The 19,626-nt window shown below is 40.4% G+C and overlaps 1 protein-coding gene across 2 annotated transcripts; it reads right to left on the bottom strand.

Moving 5' to 3' along the window:
• Positions 1–200: 200 nt before the first annotated feature.
• kdm2ab (lysine (K)-specific demethylase 2Ab) lies at positions 201–17,403 on the bottom strand. 2 transcript variants are annotated; one of them, XM_062425071.1, is made up of 23 exons: positions 17,212–17,403; positions 16,732–16,769; positions 14,818–14,956; positions 14,511–14,589; positions 13,033–13,079; positions 12,583–12,761; positions 12,217–12,323; positions 11,712–11,805; positions 11,319–11,472; positions 11,090–11,205; positions 9,732–9,858; positions 9,362–9,639; positions 9,117–9,194; positions 6,747–7,007; positions 5,982–6,110; positions 5,776–5,862; positions 5,407–5,631; positions 4,945–4,974; positions 3,598–4,628; positions 3,243–3,406; positions 2,787–2,933; positions 2,395–2,610; positions 201–2,279 (listed from the first exon to the last, which is right to left on the bottom strand). In XM_062425071.1, exons 2-23 carry the CDS (start codon positions 16,762–16,764, stop codon positions 2,098–2,100), a joined length of 3,903 nt encoding a protein of 1,300 aa, XP_062281055.1. In that variant the 5' UTR covers positions 16,765–16,769; positions 17,212–17,403; the 3' UTR covers positions 201–2,097. The 2 variants fall into 2 exon arrangements, with proteins under 2 accessions (XP_062281055.1, XP_062281054.1); XM_062425070.1 differs by lacking the exon at positions 17,212–17,403 and having other exon boundaries at positions 16,732–16,794.
• Positions 17,404–19,626: the final 2,223 nt, after the last annotated feature.

Genomic DNA, 19,626 nt, shown 5'->3' with positions numbered 1-19,626 from the left:
TATGCAGGCGTCGCTTCATTTCCAGGTTATAGAGAAGAGCTGGGTGGAGCCAGGGAGGAGCTGATGCTTCATCTGATCTGCAGTCACAATAACAGGCCATAAGAACTACAGATAGTCGATTCTTTGATTAATCAATTAGTCGACAATTTAGATGATGGACTAATTATCTGTTTGCCATATGCTTTTTTTATTAAAACATGATTTGCTGCTTTTGCCTCATGATAATAAATTGAATGTCACAAAACAATTGAAGATCCCCATAGGTTAATTAATTAACTGAGAAAACAATCATCCAATTCAATAATAAGAATAAGTTGAAGCGCAGTTGACATGCTGATGAGTTCACAATATTTAGTCAGTCTTAAAACAGTCACGTGCCCAAATTAATATCCAAAGGTTTTTTTTTTTTTAAATGTTATTGCCACAATCATTCCTTCTGTTCATACTGACTATTAGAGAATACCTTCATCATGTGTTTATAATGTAAGTGATGGGGGAAACACAAAGAGGGAATTTGAAGCTATCAAGACTTTAGATGTGGCAGATATCCACTTGATATGACTAACCCAGACTGCTGAAGCCTCTATAAACTTTTAAATGCATTTTTGCACAAACTGACTGTGAACACACTGTAGAATCCTTCCCGCTGCCTGTAAGAATAGAGGTTGCCCATTGTTTATCATTTTTTTTATTTTTCTTGAAAAATAACACAAATAACATAAAGTGAAAAACACTTCTGAAAATAATTACAATGCTACAGGATTCCCGTTTTGATAATCTAGAAGAGAAAACACATTTACACAAAAGTATATATTTATATATTTATATTCATTTGAAGGGATATGGCCAGGAGAGCAGTCTGGGAGGAGACCTTCGATACAGAACCACTATACTTGTAGGGAACAAAGAAATAAGCAACGCCTCCCCCCCAAATAAAAATCTTACATCTCTACATTGAATTGGACAAGGTCATGAAATTCAGTGAAAAGTAGATGCTCACATTTTCATCCATGAAAATAAACAAAAAAGGTGTATCAAAGAGGGGTGGGGGAGCAGTTTCACCTAGAATATTAATATTTTTGCTCTAAATGTTGTCTCTGTACAAAAAAAACAAAGCAAGAAGAATTCTGAAATAATAGCACCTGAAGTCTAACGGTTGTTTGAAAATGCACCATTTATCTGACACGTAATCCTTGGCTTACCCCGAACACTTAATGCAACCTGCCCTTGTTGGGGTGAGGTCTTGTTGTCAGTTGATTGACTTTTCACACATTATCCTTTTATGTTCACGTCTACTTTTATCACACATACCACTGGAAAGTTGCACCCAAATGTCTTTTTCAAGCTTAACACACAGCTGGTAAACAGGCCGTTACTGAATCTCACTTTAACAGCTCACCTTTAAAAAAAAAAAATCTCAACTCATAGATTTAGTGCATAAAGCATAAGTCTTAGAAAATTAAGATATCAGCCGGTGATTCCACAAAATGATTCAACTGTTGTTCTCAAATGTGACAAAAGACAATCCAACATGTTAGGAGCACCTAAATGTAGCTGATAAGTGAGTTTATGGGGATTAGCAAAACAGAAGAGTTATCCCCCCAAAGTATGAAACTTAAAAGTCTTTACCAATTGCATTTGCAAGGCAGGAGTTTGTGTTGGAAGTCAAGATGGTTTAAGCCAAGGATGATTTAAGCCAGCTTTGTTATAAAGCAGTTACCCAATGGATGTGTAGTCTAATGCAGCTAATTGTTAACTGCTTATTCTGTCCCATTTCTGGCGATAAAAAAATAATATTCTGCTTTTTCACACAACATCGGAAAAAAAAGAAAAAGCTCCTGAGTCTCTTTTTTAGGTACATGGGGAAAAATGTATTTAACATTGAAAAGAAACAGTTCCAGCCGTGACAACCCCCTTTCCCCAACACCAGTTAAGTGAGTAAGTGCCCCCCGTTAAAGACCCCACCCCTGCTTTTACATGACACAGGTGCATGTGAACTTCCCTGCCTTTCTGGGTCCTTTTGTGTCACACAGATTCACATTAGGAACCACTCCCCCCCCCACCTCCACCACCTCTGCTACCAGAGGGGGCAGGTGCTTAGGATATCCTCTGGATCAGTTTTTCATCCGATAGGCAGTAGAGTGTGTTGACTGACAGGTCAGAAATGAAGGCCTCACAGGCCTTGCGGGAGACTCCTTTACAGCCTCGCAGGTCGAGCAATGATATGCAAGACAGGCGTCGCAGATACTTGAGACACGTGTCTGTCAGTTTACTGCAACCTGGGAAAGAAGCAGGTACAAAGACACATCAATACTAGTGAAAACAAATACAGTGTGTGTGTGTGTGTGTGTGTCTGTGTGTGTGTGTGTGTTCATATTTGCATCAATCTCTCACCTCCCAGGTTGAGCTCTGCGAGTGTGTTTCGGGTGGACGAGCCCACTGCAGTCAGCAGGTTGATGGAGTGGTCTGTAAGGCTGTTGCAGTGGGAAAGGTCCAGTTTTGTTAAGTGGGGCATGTGGCGGATCACCAGGCGTAGAGTGGAGTCGCTGATGTCCAGGCCAGCTAGTCGCAGACATTGCATGCTCCGCAGCTGGCTGCGATTGTCACAGCCTGAACACAGGAGCCATTAGGAAAACGGTAAGGAAGAGGAAAACAGAAGAAAGAGTTTGAGAAGACAGTTAGAACATAAAGAAGACAAAGTGTGTAGATATACTACTGCTTAACTACTGCTAATATCATGTACCCACTTGATCAAACTGAAGGCACTGAGACTACTCTTTTCTCACCTGGTGGGGTAACTAAGTCCCTGATCTGAGAATCTTTGACCCCATCTGCATACCGCAGGTCCAGAGAACGGAGGAGGGGGCAACCAGAGGAGCAGAGAGCTGAAATAGATGACCAACAGCAACCTGACAGCATCAGGTCCTTCAGCCCTAAAACAAAACAAAACAAAAATGAAGATTGAAATGTAGTGTGATCAACGTCTGTGTTAATCACCCGAGTAAGGTTTTACAGAGAGCACAGCACATTGTTCAAAAACTCAAAGACGTAATGAAAAAAACAATTAAATGAATAAATAACTACAGAAAGACAAGCATACATATTTTTACATACATCGATTTCTATATTTTACTGAATTTATTGATTTGATCACCAAGTCTTGGCTATTTTGGAAATCCATAGATTGTTTGACAGAAAGAAAAAGAAAGGGTGTTGTATTGTGTGTGTGTGTGCGCGTTTACCAGGCAGGCGGCCAACAAGCCAGTTGAGCTGTTTTTTGGAGATGTTGGTCCAGGAGAGATCGAGTGTGACTGGCTGTCTCTTTATGATGCCTGTTAGGGCCTGAGGACTGATGGTACGCTTGATGCTCAGGTCAATGCGCGACCAGAGCCGCTTGTCCAAGCACCTACAGACGAACAAATATTCATGAATGAAATGTTTTCCTACTGTCTGTTTGCAGAGAGATATAATAACTCAGACCGTGTAGTTATACTGTGTGCAAAAAAATAAATACAAAGCACAGGGTTACATGTCATTATATAACATTATTTCACTAATGGGTTTGCAATAAGACTTTTTTTTTTTTAAAGGGCTTACCATTTGTACCAGTTCTTGCAGACAGCCATGCAAACGCAGAGATCTGCTCGACTTAAGTAGCGGAAGACAGAAACCCACACCTCCCTCTCACAACCCGGCCCACTCCCACTGCTGTCCCTGTCTGCCTCACTCCCACCCTCCTGCAAGGCTGAAAGTGGGATGCGCAGATGAGGAAGCTCAGTGGATGAAGAAGAGGAGGCACCATTGCTTAGTTTAGCCGGTCGGCTCAGCCTCGCTCTTTTAGAGGCGTCCAGCCGCTCTGGATGGGAGGGCCGAGTGTCTGTGTGTTTACTGCGAGTGAGTGGTGGCCTACTGGAGTGTTGATCGGGAAACCGATTTCTGATGGGCGGTCTGGCGAGGGGTCTGGTTGGGTTGTGTATTGTGGAAGCGGCAGTTTGAGAGGCGATAGCCTCTAATTTGGGGACAATGGCTGACGGGTCTCTCTTGGCCTTAGTCGGCCTTTGGAGTGTCACTTTAAGATATGAGCCGTCTTTGTCAACCATTTGACTGTCCTGCTCCATCTCCTCCTCATCCTCCTCCTCTGCACCATTTTGGTTGGCTGCCTCGCTCTCTTCCTCTTCTCTTTCTTTGGCCCTCCGTCCCCCTTGCCTCGATTGCGGCTGGTTCTCTTTATCGCCTCCCCTCCCGTTGTTCTGCCCCCTCTCCTCTTCCTCGTCATCGTCGCTGCTGCTGCTGTTGGAACTGCTGCTGCTGCTGCTGTCCTCGCTATCCTCCTCCAACTCTCCATGGCTTCGACCACCTATGATTCCTCTTCCTGCTCCTCCCCCTCGCAGCCTCACCCCTCTTCCCCTCCCTCTGCGGGGCTCACCCGTCGACTCAAGTACCAGACCTGTGGAAGACTGCTGCTGCTGGAAAGAACCAGACCCTCCTGGAGAGCTGTGGTAAGGGGAGCCACTGGTCAAGGTGGTGCTTCTGCCTCTGCCCTGAGATAGTCTGCTGGTTGGAGAGCGTAGCCGGGACAGTAGTCTGGAGCTCAGCAGCCTGGGAGAACGATCTAGAGACGATTGTTTCTGTTGGGAGGTAAAAGGACCAATAAGTTAACAAATGAAAGTAAGATAATGCATAATTCAAATACTGAACCCAGTCCTACAACATGCTCTAAATGCTATTATAAACAGTCATTTATTATTATTGAAACAGTATTAAGGCTTTTTGTCACAATTACTAATCATCTATCATTTATATTTACAAAAATAATCATAATAGCTATAATGCATCTTTGTTTTACTAACTTGTTTATACAAAACTACCACTTAGAACAATACTACATAGCTGGTGTAGTATTATGCAACACAGAAACACACCAGAAATAAGTGCATTGCTTACCGCTAAGATTTTACTGCGTTCCAGTTTTATCTGCAATGAGAGGAAAAGAAGTTGGGCAAATGAGGTATACGTCAAATTCGGTCTGTCATGATATCAGATTTTCACTACATCATTATCATGGCCAAAATAATTTTCAATGCATTCAAATCTCGAAGATGTTCAACCATCCAAAACTTTCAGATATGTAGATATGTAGGAATTGTTGCAAAAATCGCCAAAAGTGGCTCAATTTTTCATTACTTGATTTTTATCATTAGGGAAGAAAGGATCTGAATTAAAATTTTTAAAAAGTAGTAAGTCCAAGTAAATGAATCAATCAGTCAAAACTAATTAACCAATGAAGTTTGCAAAGCTGGCAGCAGTTGTTGTTTCTGGCCAATCACGTTTGGCAAATCAGAGTGGTGTCATTGGTGCTTTTAAATGCAGTAAAAAAGGTTTCATGATATCTTCCCTCTCTCTTACCCTCTTCTTGAGTCTGAGCTCCAGTGCATTTGCTCGTTTGCGGTTCTGTTGATGCTGCAGTAGCAGTCTCTGAGAGGGTGGTGGTGCTATCTGTCGTGCTGGGGGTCTGCCACGTCTCGTTCGTCTCACCCTTTCGCCCACACCAATGCCTTCCCGATAGGCAAGTTTGGACGGTGGCAAAGAGGTTGAGCCCTCCGACTCACCACTTTCCTCATCACTGGAAGACTGGTGTGACAGGGACATGAAGAGTTGGCAGGTGTCATTATAATTTCAGCATCAACCACATTGTAAAATGGTACTAAAGAGTGGAAAAAGTGTCCTATAGTTTGAGTAAACCAAGGACAGATAGAGATAATGTGTATTTGGTACCTCTGACGCGGAGTCTTTGCCTTGGTAACATTTTGGACATTCCCAGCAGCTCGGCAAATCCTTATTAACCTTCCCCTCACCAGGTTCCTAACAAAGAACAGCTCAGAGTTTGAAACAGCAACCAGCAAACTGGAAATGTAAACAGCAAAACCAACTACACAGTATTTGTGTAATGGATTCAGTGTATGTATATTTGGTATACTCACCTTAATGCATTGACGATGGGCAATCTGGGAGCAGACAGAGCACTCCATAAGCGTGTGAGCGCTTGGGTTCGACTCCTCTGATTCTCCTTCTCCACATATGGCACATCGTGCTGTGTTCGGCAAGGCCGGCTATAGAGAGGGAGGGTAATATTTTCTACTTAGCATTGTCTGATACAAATACAGAATCACACATTTGTTAGAACGTGGGTCAAAAAGAAGTTTCATATTCAAGCTGTAATGATCTGTTTGAAATGTAGGCTGCAGTCCGCAGAGCCGTCCTGACTAGAAAATCACAACACCAAAACATCTGAGAAACCGTGTATGGGTGTATTTTGGGTTCTACACCCTGGATGGCAAAGTCATGAACTGTTAGATGACCATGTAAATGGCAGCTGTCTTTCTCTTAAAACAATGGGGCTGCAGGTTTACCACCACACTGAGCCAGCAGACACATAGGCAACACAGGTGAGCAGAGCAGCACCAAGTGGACAGCCCTGTTTGACTACATATTTTTTGGCACAGTCAGCCTGTGTGCCAATCCCTATAAGTGCTGCTTTTTTATGTCATAATTTAAAAATTCTAACAATTTGGTTGCACTGATAAGTATCAAGAAACATTTTAGAATAAGACCTCAACAGCATTAGTATCAGTCATAAACACAGATTTGAGTAACATACAGCACACACAGACAGATGGACAGTCTTGGCTGCTGCCCAGCTCATCAAACTGTCACACACAGAAGCAATAATGGGTATTACAACTTACTGCTAGACACTGTCTCATGATGCAGCTCTTCTTCATGCGTCCAGGGCCGCCAAACTTCCTCATGTCGTGGCAGTACTGGCACGTGCCGCACTCCTTCCTGCAGCAGGCCGCACAGCGCTTGCACCTCACCCGTCTCCGCCTCAGGGCAGAGATGGAGGAGCGTTTGGTGGATTTCTGACCCAGAGGCTTGTGGAGGGTGGGGCCCAAGCGGGGACGGTAAATCACAGGGGGAGGAGGTGTTGGAGGCTGGTACCATGATGGCTGTACAAGAGATAGCAGCAGAAAAGGCAAAAAAAAAAAAGAAGTCAAGAGTTGTGTCCAGCCTTGTTTTGAAGAATAAGAATGAAGCACTTAATCATTTTTAAAAATTTGAATGAAAAAAATAATATGTAAAAACAATATTTGTAAAATAATCAAATAGTAGCTGAAGTAAAAATTCACACATTTGGCACGCAGGTGGTCAAGTGGTTAAGAGCGCATGCCATATATGCAGCGGACCCACGGCCGGCGGACCTTTCTGCATGTCACACCTCCCTCTCTCTCCCACAATTTCCTGTCTCTTTACTGTCAAATAAAGGCGTCTATGTCAGAAAAAAAAAAAATTTTTAAATTAAAAAAAATCACACATTTGACTGATTTGCTAAAATAACCAGTGCTGCGAATGTATGCTAAAAGATAAAAGCCAGTAACCAAAAAGTTAAACTGATTTAAGCACTACTCCTTAATATAAAGTATTTGATATATGATTAATTGGAAAAAAACTCATTATGGTTCTCCATCGAATAATGTCATATTTAAAGACAATACAATAACATTACATAATTAAAGCCGCAAGCGGCGATGGCGGGCCCTCGCTCACCCATGCCACCGCGGGGCCTGAGGCATGGCGGGGCTGTGGCGTGAATCAGAAAGTGAGAAAAAACCTGGAAGGAGGCCAAAAATGCAATGTTTCGTTCATCCAGTCGGGGGCAGTCAAAGGTAGTTACACATATGGTCTGGTGTGGTCTGGTGTGTTCAGGGCGGCCACTCATCAGTCATGTGAAGTTTGGAGTGAATTGGACAAAGCATGAAGGAGTTATGAGGTTGATGGTTCATCCACCAGGGGGCAGTAGAGTGTAACAAAACACAAGCGGTTGCGTTCAGGGTGGGACAGTGATTACACATGTGAAGTTTTGTGGAAATCGCACAATGATGATGTAAAATATGGCACTTCCTGTTTCCACTAGGGGGCGACACGAGTGAGATCGCCTATGAGCGAATGGAGACGTTGAGGTCGGCACCCTGGACCTGTGTACCAATTTTCATGATGATACGAGTTCAATAAAGCCATCAAAAAGCCAAACGTATTTTCAAGGCGAGGAATTGATGGTCGCCGCGTCGCCACACGGACGCCATTACTCGTAGCTTCACAGTCTTCATAATGTAGCTTCACCAACTGGTTCTGAATGTAGTTGATGGGGCAAAGTATGTAATTTTAATGAATCTTAGTTAACTTCCTGTTACCACCGGGGGGCGCTATGAGTTACGTGGGAAGTTAATATATCGGGACGTTCAGGGCGGAGCCATCATCATGTCCAGCAAGTTTGAAGCTGATTGGATGAAGTATGTGGGCGTGAGAGCCACTCGTATGTACCTGGCGAGCACACCAAAGTTAGTTGAGCCCTGGCAGACACGCCCTTTGACCTACGGATGCGCAGAGCACAACTTAAGCTCAGCTAGGTCAGGAGATGTTGCGTTCCTAATTTGAACTTGATCGGGCGAACGCTGTGGGAGGAGTTAATTTTAGGCGGGAAAAATCAAAACCAAAATGGCCGACTTCCTGTTGGGTTGAGGTCATGAGGTCAAGAGGCTTTTTTGCATATGTGGGTATAATACATATGTGTACCAAATTTTGTGAGCATAAGACAAAGTTAGCAAAATTCCCTATGGGCATTTTTGGACTTTGTAGGGGGCGCTATTCCGCCATTCTGCGTCGACCATGTGCGACCACCCAAAAATATCGAATTTCGGATGAGGCCGGACGTCCGTGCAAAAGTATAAGCATTTTCGCATTTGGGAAAGGGGCGAAATTGGGGCACGAAATGTCGGAAGAATAATAATAATAATAATAATAAACATTACAATTTCAATAGGGCTTTCGCCAGGCGACTTGCAGTCGCCGCTCGGGCCCTAATTAAGAGTGAGAGTAATTATTTTGTAGTTACGGTGCATCAAGACATTTCACAGTAGTGTTATTTTATGCATTTCTTGGTGGAGAGGAGGCAATGCATGTCTAAAAAACACGCTGATGCTGCATTTAGGAAGCAGAGGGCTGGATAATGAAATTGTGGTGTAATTTTGGAGAACTGTGAAAATGTGTTCTTTACTTACCCTTTTGGGCCACTTGACAATTGGCTCTCCAGTGTAGGACAGCTTGGGGTTATCGTTGGCATGCTCCTTCAGAAGACTCTGAACGTAAGTGAAGGAGAAAAAGGAAGACGACAAAAAAGAAAAAAGGACAAATTACATCAAGGCTCCCACCAAGGCATAGTAGCCTAAAAGAACTAATGACAAGCTGTGTCAGATCTGTTTGTGAGGAGATCTGCCACTGTACAAGAAACTTAGCTGACACCTACCCTCATGTCCTCTAGCAGAGCTGCAGCATTCCTGATCCCTGCAGGGACACACTTTTTGTGTGCTGGCAGCTCCTCCAGCTTCCCTAAGAGGTTCCACAGTCCCTCCAGCTCAAAGGGGGTCAGTATTTGCTGAGGTTTGACAATTTCAGCTCCCTCTTCTTCTTTGATTTCCTCTTCCTCTTTCAACTTGATATCCTGGTTTTCAGCGTCACTGTCAACTCCATTGGAGGCGCCATTCCTGGTGTGATCATTTGATTCCAGGTCAGCTTCAGTCAGTCCTGAAAAGATATGATGGGTTAGGGTTAGGGTTTATTTATGTGTGAATGCAAATAAAGTGCAGCGATGTTTGCTGATGTTCATTGGTCCTCACCTATGCCTAGGGAGTATTTTTGGAACTCAGGGGTGAGGTGGGAGACGTTAGTCAGACAGTACAGGTATCTCTCCAGGACGTACCAGCACATCTCATAGTAGAACGGGTAGCGGAACTTTGCTGGCACCTAGAGGACAAAGACAGAAAAAGGTTAAGGAAAATATTTCTCCATTATTTGGATGGATCCTAAAGACCCACTTTAATGAAATACTATTGTAACCCAATTAAAACATTTACATTTATTTATTTATGTATATATATATATATAGTGGGGAAAATATGTTGCGGCTGCAGTGGCTCGAGTCAGGACGTACATTGATGGCAGTGTTGGGGACTTGCTGGTAGTTAAACTACATTCATATTTTGTGTTGTGTCAAGTATTTGAACTACTTTTTGGGTATTTTTTGTAGTTTAACTACTCAATTTACAAACTACAATTTTGGCCAATCACATGAAATATTTTTTATAAAAAAAGACCTATATAATTTACATTTTATTTTACCATTATTGTGTTCCAGAAATCTTTGAAAAAAGGCATGAATCATGTCATGACATGCCAACATTTTTGTTCAAGACACACCGATCTAGAATGTCTGCCTCTTTGTATTTTTATTACATTTTTTGTTGACTGATTTACATTCCTGATTTACAAGTGGGTATTGGGGGAGGATTTTCATTTTCTCTTTACATTACCCAACATGTATATAGATTACCCAACATGTCTATCGTGAACCTACAGTATGTTGACCAAAAATGTCAGCTTTTTTTCTTAAAAAAAATAAAACTGAGTTGAGAGGCATATTTATGCTGGCATGTGATTTATTTAACACTGAGTTAAATGAGTATAATGAGTATAAGTAGTTGATAAAAGCTACTTTTCTTTGGCTGTAGTTTTACAAACTACATTGCTCCAAGGGTAGAAATGTAGTTTGTTCAAACTACTGCCAGGCTGAACTACATGTAGTTTTACAAGCTACTCTTGCAAAGTAGCTTCCCCAACACTGATTGATGGTTAGTTACTGTGCTAGTGGATAAGTCTGACTGAAGTTCCCAGTTGTTGCACTAAGGAAACTTGGCATTATGCAACTTTCCTCAACCCACTCACTCAGGCATCTAGACAGATTTAAGATCAGATTTCAATGACTATTTTAACAGGTGGTAAGATTTTACTTTTTAAGTTTATAAGAATACACAGATTCAGGCATGTAACATAATGTTAAAAAATCTTGAAATGTAAATCAGATTATGAAACTACTAAAATTAGTTTTTTAATTATTAGTATTTCCTCGGTATGTCAGGAGTGCAGTTCCATACTGTAACAAAAGTGAGACGTTCAGTAAATGTGAGGTGTTTCTCACCCGTGTGCGATCCTCAATGCTGTAGATGTTGAGCTGCATGGGAATGTTAAAGCTGTGGAGGAAATTTCCCCCAAACACCAACGTGTCCTCTGGGGTGTACACAGCATGGATCCAGCCTACAATGTACAAGAAACAGGATGGTTCAGTGTGTGTGTGTGTGTGTGTTTGTGTTGTTGTTGTTGTTTTTTTTAAAAATAGGGAACAGCCAGTGCTTGTGTCAGTGACAGACCTGACGGGATCAAGAAGGTGTTGCCCTGCTTGAGCTCGATCCTCTGACAGTCATGACACTTGTCCCCCAAGAAGATGTCTCCCTGTTTTCCTGATAAAACCCAGTTCTCATACATCTCCAGGTTCTGGGGTGAGGGTGGGATCAACCAGAACACCTGCAGGAGTCACAGGTTAAAGATCATGTATACAATATGAGGTCAACAAAGACATAAAGCAATATCCGTATAAATAAATATGCATGTACAGGATGTTGAAAAGCAAGATTTAGAGTTACACCAGGACCACGTTTTACCTTCATTAGGTCAGCTTGACTGAACTCACTAGAAACTAATAAGTTTAAAGCAGCTAATCTCTATAACTGATAAAACTTTGGGGGTTTAAGACCAAGACTGACCTTTCCGCCTCGGAGTACATGGTACCAGACTGAAGTGCCACCAAAGTCAATATGGAAATCTGTGAAGCAGCCCTGTACACTCATTAGGCAATACCTGTGAGAAGTGAAGGAAAGAGGGAAAACACAAGGTAGAAATAAGAAAAAGAAAAAACAAAAAGGCATTAAGGATTTAGAAATCAAAGGCATAGTAGTAGTAACAATCAGTATTGTTCTTAAATTAAAGCACATAAAATATAGCACAGTTTTAGGGGTGGGAATCACCAGAGGCTCCACGATACAATATTATTGTGATTTTAAATATATATCGATATGCTGCAATATATTGCAATTCATTACCCTTTTCACCTGCAAATGTCCCCAAAGAAAAAAAAATTCATTTGCAATTTCTATAATAAAAGATCCGATATTTGGGGTCCGTGTATCGATACAATATTGTCATGCAAAATATTGCAATACTATGCTGTATCAATTTTTCCCCCTACCCCTAACAGTTTGAGGTACTCACTTCTGTACTTTGGGATAGTGCATGTCTATGATGGCGTTAGTGGAGTCCCTCTGTCTCTCCTTGAGATGGCGGGGCCACATGTTGTCCACCCAGTCAATAAGGTCCACCTGGATTACAAAGAAGAAAAACATTGTGCAACACGTACATTCAAAGAGGTCTGAACTAAACATCAGCCTGTCACTAATTACTGACAATACTCTCTGTATGCAGAGAAATTACATTACCCTTGGACCACATAATGTCATTGATACATAATCACACAATAAAATGAACTTTATATAAATTGATCTAGTTTACATGTATCGGTCAAGGAATTATTCTATAACATTAAACTATGTGCACTTGGGTAATTGTGAGTATTCTTACCGAGGCTGGTCTTTGTACTAGATTCTCCAGTCTGGTGTGGCTGAACTCCAGGCTGATGACATTGTAGAGTTTCTCTCTTTCTGATGGTGGCGTCTCATAGTAGCGCCGCCACTGAGCCATTGACATCTCAATTCCCTTCTGAGTGTTCACGTCCATCACGTCTACAATGCGTCGACTACCTACAACAGCATTAACAGGAGTTCAATAACTGAGGCAACGAGCAGTAATTCAATTGTGACTGGTTGCATAAAAAATGAGCAGGCAAAGACATTATAATTGCAAGCATTAGGGACTCAAAACCAACTGGAATTATAAATTCACGCAATATTATTTTAATTATTTCATATTAAAAACACCCCTCAACAGACACCGTCTTACACCTAATATGTTACATTATGTGGACAAAATGCACTAACTTTTATTCTATAAGCACATTGACAAGAAACTTACCAACAAACAACTTGACATCACTCACACTGAAATCAGAGTCTGGCATTCTGCAAGAGAGATAATTTCATGTTATTTTTTTACCTCAAGAATCACAGTCAAAGAGGTTTTTTTGGCATTCGCTTTTAATTAATTTTAAAAACAAACTCTATAGCCTGAAACAACATATAGGTGTTAAGGAAAAGAGTGCTGTGTTGGCCTAGGGAGCAGAAAATATTTTATTCTTAAAATTACATTTGAAAAAGTCTCATATTAGAGGACCATTACATGTTCACAAGTTCAGATGTCATTTGTGAATGGAGAGAGTACTGTTGTAACACCAGCTTCTACAGAGTGCAGTGCATTATGGGTTATTCGTCACCTTAATGTTGCTAGGATAGTGAGTATATTCAATACTCAGTCCCTCCAGGATTTTGCAAGAGGTTCTTTGTGATTGAGACCAAAAATGTTTGATTTTGCTGCAGATTTTCTTAAAAACTGTGATATAACATACAATGCTCTTACTGTAGTAAAATTGCAGTAATTGGGAAAATATTCAAGTGAAGGGAAAAAATGTTTTTTTTTAAACTACACATAAAAAGCCATATGTGATCAATTAATAAAATATAAAAAGCATTTCACAGAAACAGCTTTATTTTATTGCTAATTATTTGATTTATTTTCTGAACTTGAAAACCATGGATTCAAAGTAATATAAAAAAGAAAATACCGTACTTGAGTTCCATTTATATTACATAAACTTTGGAAACATTTGGAAATTGTTTTACTCGGCCTTTGGCATCATTTTTGTTGGTAAGAGAGATTTATACATCGTCCAAATCCTTGCCACAATGACTTAAGTTACCACAACACCAAATGCCACAGTTGGTCTAAATCAATATGGTGTGGTCTGTTAATTTGGTCATTTCATGCGGAAGAGATGCAGTAATTAGTCAGTCCGGAATGTGTTTCATTAGCTCACTTTAACCTGCAGAAGTTTCCGAAGGCTCGTTTAACGTGTTTTCTGCCGCAGGGGAAATTAATTCATATTGACTAAAAATGAGTCAAACGAGTCTCCCGACATCTTTACTGCAGAAATGGACCAGGGTCAGAATCGTCCTCAAGTAACCAAGAATTACTGCTGTCAAAGATGATGAGTGCAAACAGTCTAAAAAAAAAAGCTACCTGCCAAAGAAAATAATTTTGACCTATTTCAAGGGCCTGAAAGAAGAGAGTGTGAGTATGTGACTGATAGACAAGCTATATAAATGTGGGATTTAGTTCTGCCTTCATGGAAGCATGTCATTTTTAAAAGAAAAAGGGATGATTATCAGTATCTCAGGGAAACATTCCCAACACGATGGGTCTGAAAGTGTCTTACATCTTCAAAATGTCTTTTTCCAAAAATAGGAGTTAGAAAAGGGGGCGTCATCGCATAATCAGGGTTGTCTTATTCTCGGGCCAATACGGTAATTTATGACTGAAAAAGGTAAGCTACTTACTGAATGCCGAGGCCATCAGCTTTCTCAAAGACAATGGGGTCCCTTAGCCCTTCCTTCTGGATGTATTCAAATGTGAAATCTAGAAAGAAGATCATACAGACACAATGACACAGTTATCAAAAACACAAACTTACACTGGGTAGATGACACAAAATTACAAAAAACAATATTTTCATTAAATTAGTACATATCATCAAGCAACATAGTACAAAGAAAAAAGTGTTAATCCAAATCTTCTGAAGACATCCAATATTTAAAGGAAAGTTTATTCAAAAAACATCTGTCAAATTACAAGCCGACGTCTCACCTTTGCCCTCCATGTGTTTGATCAAGTCAGAGCCAAACCTGCAGCACTGCAACTTTTCATCCAGGTCGAACGTTCGCTTCCCTTCGATTTCATCATCTGAGATCCCATCGTCCTGGTAACGACGCCGCGTACCTGTACGCTGGTGACAGAAAGGAGATTTCTATCAACCTCTTATAATACCAACAATATGATTTGTAGTGAGCTGCAGAAAGAGGACAACAAGCCAGCATTAACTTGTGGTAAGCTACATGGGATGTTTACAATGTTGCAATTCTGCCCGAGTCAAGTCAATTTTATTTGTACTTGCAACATCACTCATCACATATTTGCCTCCTGGGCTTTACAATCTGTACTCCAATACAACATCCTCTATTCCTGACCCTTGAGTTGATTAAGGAAAAATTCCCCCCAAAAAACCTTTATTGAAGAAATCTCAGGAAGAGCAACAGAGGGGGGAGGGATCCCTCTTACAGGATGGATATAAAATAGATATGTGTGCAGAGTACACAAGATGCCTCATCCTAGCCCCACATCTGACTACATTAAAGATATTTTAGCATCAGGACAAAGCTGAGTTATAGCAACCTATCAGCTACATTGCTGTCAGGCTTACATGTTCATAAAAAGTTACATCATGAAAAATATCAATTTTTTTTTTTTAATAAATTGTGCTCCAACTAACAACCTGGTGGACAACTGATATCACATTAATACTTTAATTAAATTATTCTTTGTAAGAAAACCTCTGCTACTCACACAACCAAAATAAGAGCATTTGACCTGAGCATAGATGCAAATATCCATAATCCCTTTGAAACGTCGAATAAAATACATTTTAAATATTCCTGCTTCACTCTACTCGCTAAGACATGAGGTGTTAATACACCCACGGGAGCAGCTCCCTACAGGTCTTTGGTAAAATGGAACAATAAGTGCCAACAATAAACTAATGCATTCACCCAGGACAAGGATGAAATCACAACAAATTAACCCAAGCTGATCAGTCAGCCAACTACCAAAGCAGTTCATGTGGGAACCAAACAATACAGCATTACAATAGCGGGGGTTAATCTTCCACACACTGCCCCTCCTTTTGCGTCCCCCCCCCCCCGCATGTCATTCACCCCATGCAGCACTGCTTGACTAGACAGATGGATCAAGCACAACACCCCACCTCTGAGATCTCCCCACCCCCATCCCTTTACCACAAATGTGGTATTATCTAATCTCTGATGCCCCTTATTTCAATAACAGGAGGGCTACAGAGCCATGTATAATTGTCAGGAAATAATTTTAAATCACACTACTGTTTAAACGTAGAGTAATTAAAAAAACAACAACAAATGGAATTAATGAATTACAATTAAGTTGTAAATGTATGGGTGCTTTTATAAGGCTTTAGTGTGTTCAACAAATAGGCCTAGACATGCTTTCCAAAATCTATAAAATAGCAGCAAAAGCCAACAAACGACAAACATTTAGCAGTGTCTCTTCTACCTTTTAATGTCATTCTCTTAACGAGTGTCAATAAAACTTCACTGTGTACACATCAGGAAGTTTCACCCCACTGGTGGTAATTACTTTACAAGCAGGGGAAAGCATTGTTAGGAGGGGAAGCAAGGTCAAAGCACAAGTAGTGTCCAGTTAGACACTGAACTTGAACTTCTCTTGAACCCCGACGTCTTTAGACAGGTTCATTACTGTTTAATAGGCTACCACACATAACGGAGGAGGACCACTGACAGGACACTGGACATCATTGCGATTAAATACAACACTTTATCCTTTTACCTATTCTTAGTATTTTATTTTCCTTTAAAGTCTAACGTTACACATATACACACACATAACTTGGGTGAAAAGCACTGAACAGTTGCACTGCAAACATAAGTATTGTTCCGGGAAGCTACTCACCAATCTTTTGCTGTACCGTGTTGGATCCTCCATAATCTCTAAAAAAAAGAGGTAAAGTTTCATGAGCGGGGTTAAATTACACTGGTTCTGTATCACATAGGTGTCACTACGTTTTACTGTGTTTTTACGTGTTATCAGACAGAAAACACACCTCTCTCTCTATCTCAGTAGATAAACTAGCTAGTTAGTTAGCACTGCTAGCGTGTTGTTGCAGCCAGCGAGCTAAGATTAGCCACACGTACAAAATATGACAAACGCTCATATTTAACTTGCCTCACTATATTAAGACAAATGCCAACCACAAGGAGTATATTTAAAGAGTAATAATCCGGACAAATGTTTCTGTTAACTGACGCTATTTACCTTGCGTTATCGGCTAACGTAAACTAGCTCAGTTGACAATCCCTTTCATAAATCGTCGGCTACAACAGACGCTAGCCCGCTAGCTGACATTAGCAGTTGTAAGCTTTTTATCGTCACCTCTTGGTTGTTACTCAGTCGCGGTCGTCAAGGTAACGTTTCCCAACTACAGTGTGTGAGGCCTCTCCGTCAAGTTTCTGCCCATGTTATTGTAACAGCGGCGGTCAGTGTTGGTGTGTGTTTATTATGATTATTATGCGATAAAGTTAGAGCTGTTCGACGCACAAGCCGCCATTTTCAGCTGCTCAAAACACACACACACCATATACACACACACAAACCTGAAAAAAGAAAAAGGGCCTCAGGACCCGCCCCCCCTCCCCCTGTTTAGCCTCTGTTCAGCCTCTGTTCAGAGAGGTTTGCATACAGACGCTCTGATAGGACAAAACATGTGCTATTAAAACCAGATTATAATATGTTAACATTCAAGTATGCTTGGTTTGTTTACCCAGTGTGGCGGTAGAAGGGTTTTTTTTATTAGATAACTGAGGCCACTACCTGGCATGGTTATTATAGTGTTTTTCATTCCATTTTCATCAGTTTTTATTTTTATTTAGTTTTTCAGTTGTTTTAGTTAGTCTAACAAGTGATTAAGTAGTTGTAGTTTTTGTTTTTGTTTTATTTTGAAGAATTTGACTGGTTATAGTTTAGCTTTAATTTAGTTCTAGTCTCAGTTTTAGTTTTTGAGTTATTAAGAAGAAAGCCTTGATTTGTAGAAGCTGAAAAAGATGAAAGAATGCATGACACCAAATATGGTTTACCAGGTCATTGTTTGTTAAAGGTACCCTATTGTGCTCACCCCACTGCAGAGCTTAATAATTATCAACTGAAGCTAAACCAAAAGCAAAAGTTTAAATGGTCTGCGACAACAGAGACAAATCGAATTTGAGCTGCAATTATGTTCGTTTTGCATTGTTCGTTGTAGTTTTTATTTAGTTTTCTTTTCTTTTTTTTTAACTATTAGTTTTATTTTTATTTCAGTTAACGAAATTACTTTTTCACTGCTAATTTTAGTTTTAGTCTTAGTTTCCGTTAAGTATAATAACCCTGCTACCTGGGGACTCCTCTTAAAGGTCCTCAAACAGCTGTGGATTTATTATGATTTTATTGAAAATATTGAATTGTATCACTATTCTAACTCATCGTGCCTTGTAACTGAGAAAAGGCCCCCAAAATTTAAAAATATGCAACTGTATACTTCTTCTTCACAGGAATCACTGCACTATTATATTTACCTGACAGATAAGTGTTACTGGTTAAGATAAGATAAGATAAGATATTCCTTTATTAGTCCCACAGTGGGGAAATTTACATTATTGCAGCAGCAAAGTGGACAGTAAAAAAAGAGAGAGAGAAAGAGAAAGAACAATAGAAATAATAAAGAACAATAAATGTTAAGTACACAAGCAATACAAAGACAATAGTATACCAGAAATACTGATATTGCACAGTCATGTACATTATAAAATGCAGTGGTGAAATTGTCCAGGTCAGGGGTGTGTGAGGTTTATTGGGAGCAGCTCTGGTTGTACAGTCCGACACCTGCAGGGAGGAAGGACCTATGATATCACTCCTCCACACACTATGGCTGAGGTAGCTATCCAGTGCACATGGGGGTGCAAAATTTTGATTTTTCCCAGAAAATATAACAATAAAAAGTGATGCAATATTATTCATTAAGCTATCCAGCGTTACATAAAATAGTTATAATTAAAAGCCATACCTTGAACACAAGTCAGGTAAATCTAAGTAGGCTTCAATGTGCTGATAGCACTTTCTTAAGTGTGAGAAGTTGCTGTTTTTCTGTTTTAAATCATTTAAATGGAATATAATTAGGTTTTGGAGATGAAGGTGTCAACTTGGGCTTTAGGAAACTGTGTTTTTCCCCACTCACATTTCTATATCTTTCCGATTATTCAAATAACTAATCAGCAGATTAATCAGTAATAAATCCTTGTTAGTGGCATCCCTAAATTGAACTGTTTGTGTAATTTGTTCATATTATGTTCATGTATATTTCATATTAGTGTAGGTATGAATACAACTTGCACATAAATATATCTTTCAAATATATTATTTCTTAAAACTGCATTTTTGGTGAATAATTTTTGCTAAATTTCCCTCCTGTGAATCAAAAAAGTATCCTTCCCTATTGCTGCACAGCTGGAGAGCATCCTTATCCTCCAAACACGAAGCAGAAAAACGAGCGCACCCTCATATAGACCCCGCCCGGCGTCTTGCTTTTGGGCGGGGCCTGCCTCTGGTGAAGAAGAAGATGGGGGGGGATGAAACTAGGTCAGTGAAGCTCTTTATACACGGATGTCAACGCTGCACATCGCCGTACCTTAGTTATGACTGTCAGACATGTGAGGGAGAGAAGAGGGATAAACGACACAGTATACGCAGAAAGTCAGAGGTTGCGGTCATTGCAGGGTCGTAGATATCCAATGAGAAGCTGAGCCATGAACAAGAAGC

Source organism: Scomber scombrus, chromosome 9 (assembly GCF_963691925.1).
Source record: "Scomber scombrus chromosome 9, fScoSco1.1, whole genome shotgun sequence".
NCBI classification, from domain to species: Eukaryota; Metazoa; Chordata; class Actinopteri; order Scombriformes; family Scombridae; genus Scomber; species Scomber scombrus.
The sequence above is the reverse complement of the archived record's forward strand: the minus strand, read 5'-3'. Positions and strand labels throughout refer to the sequence as shown.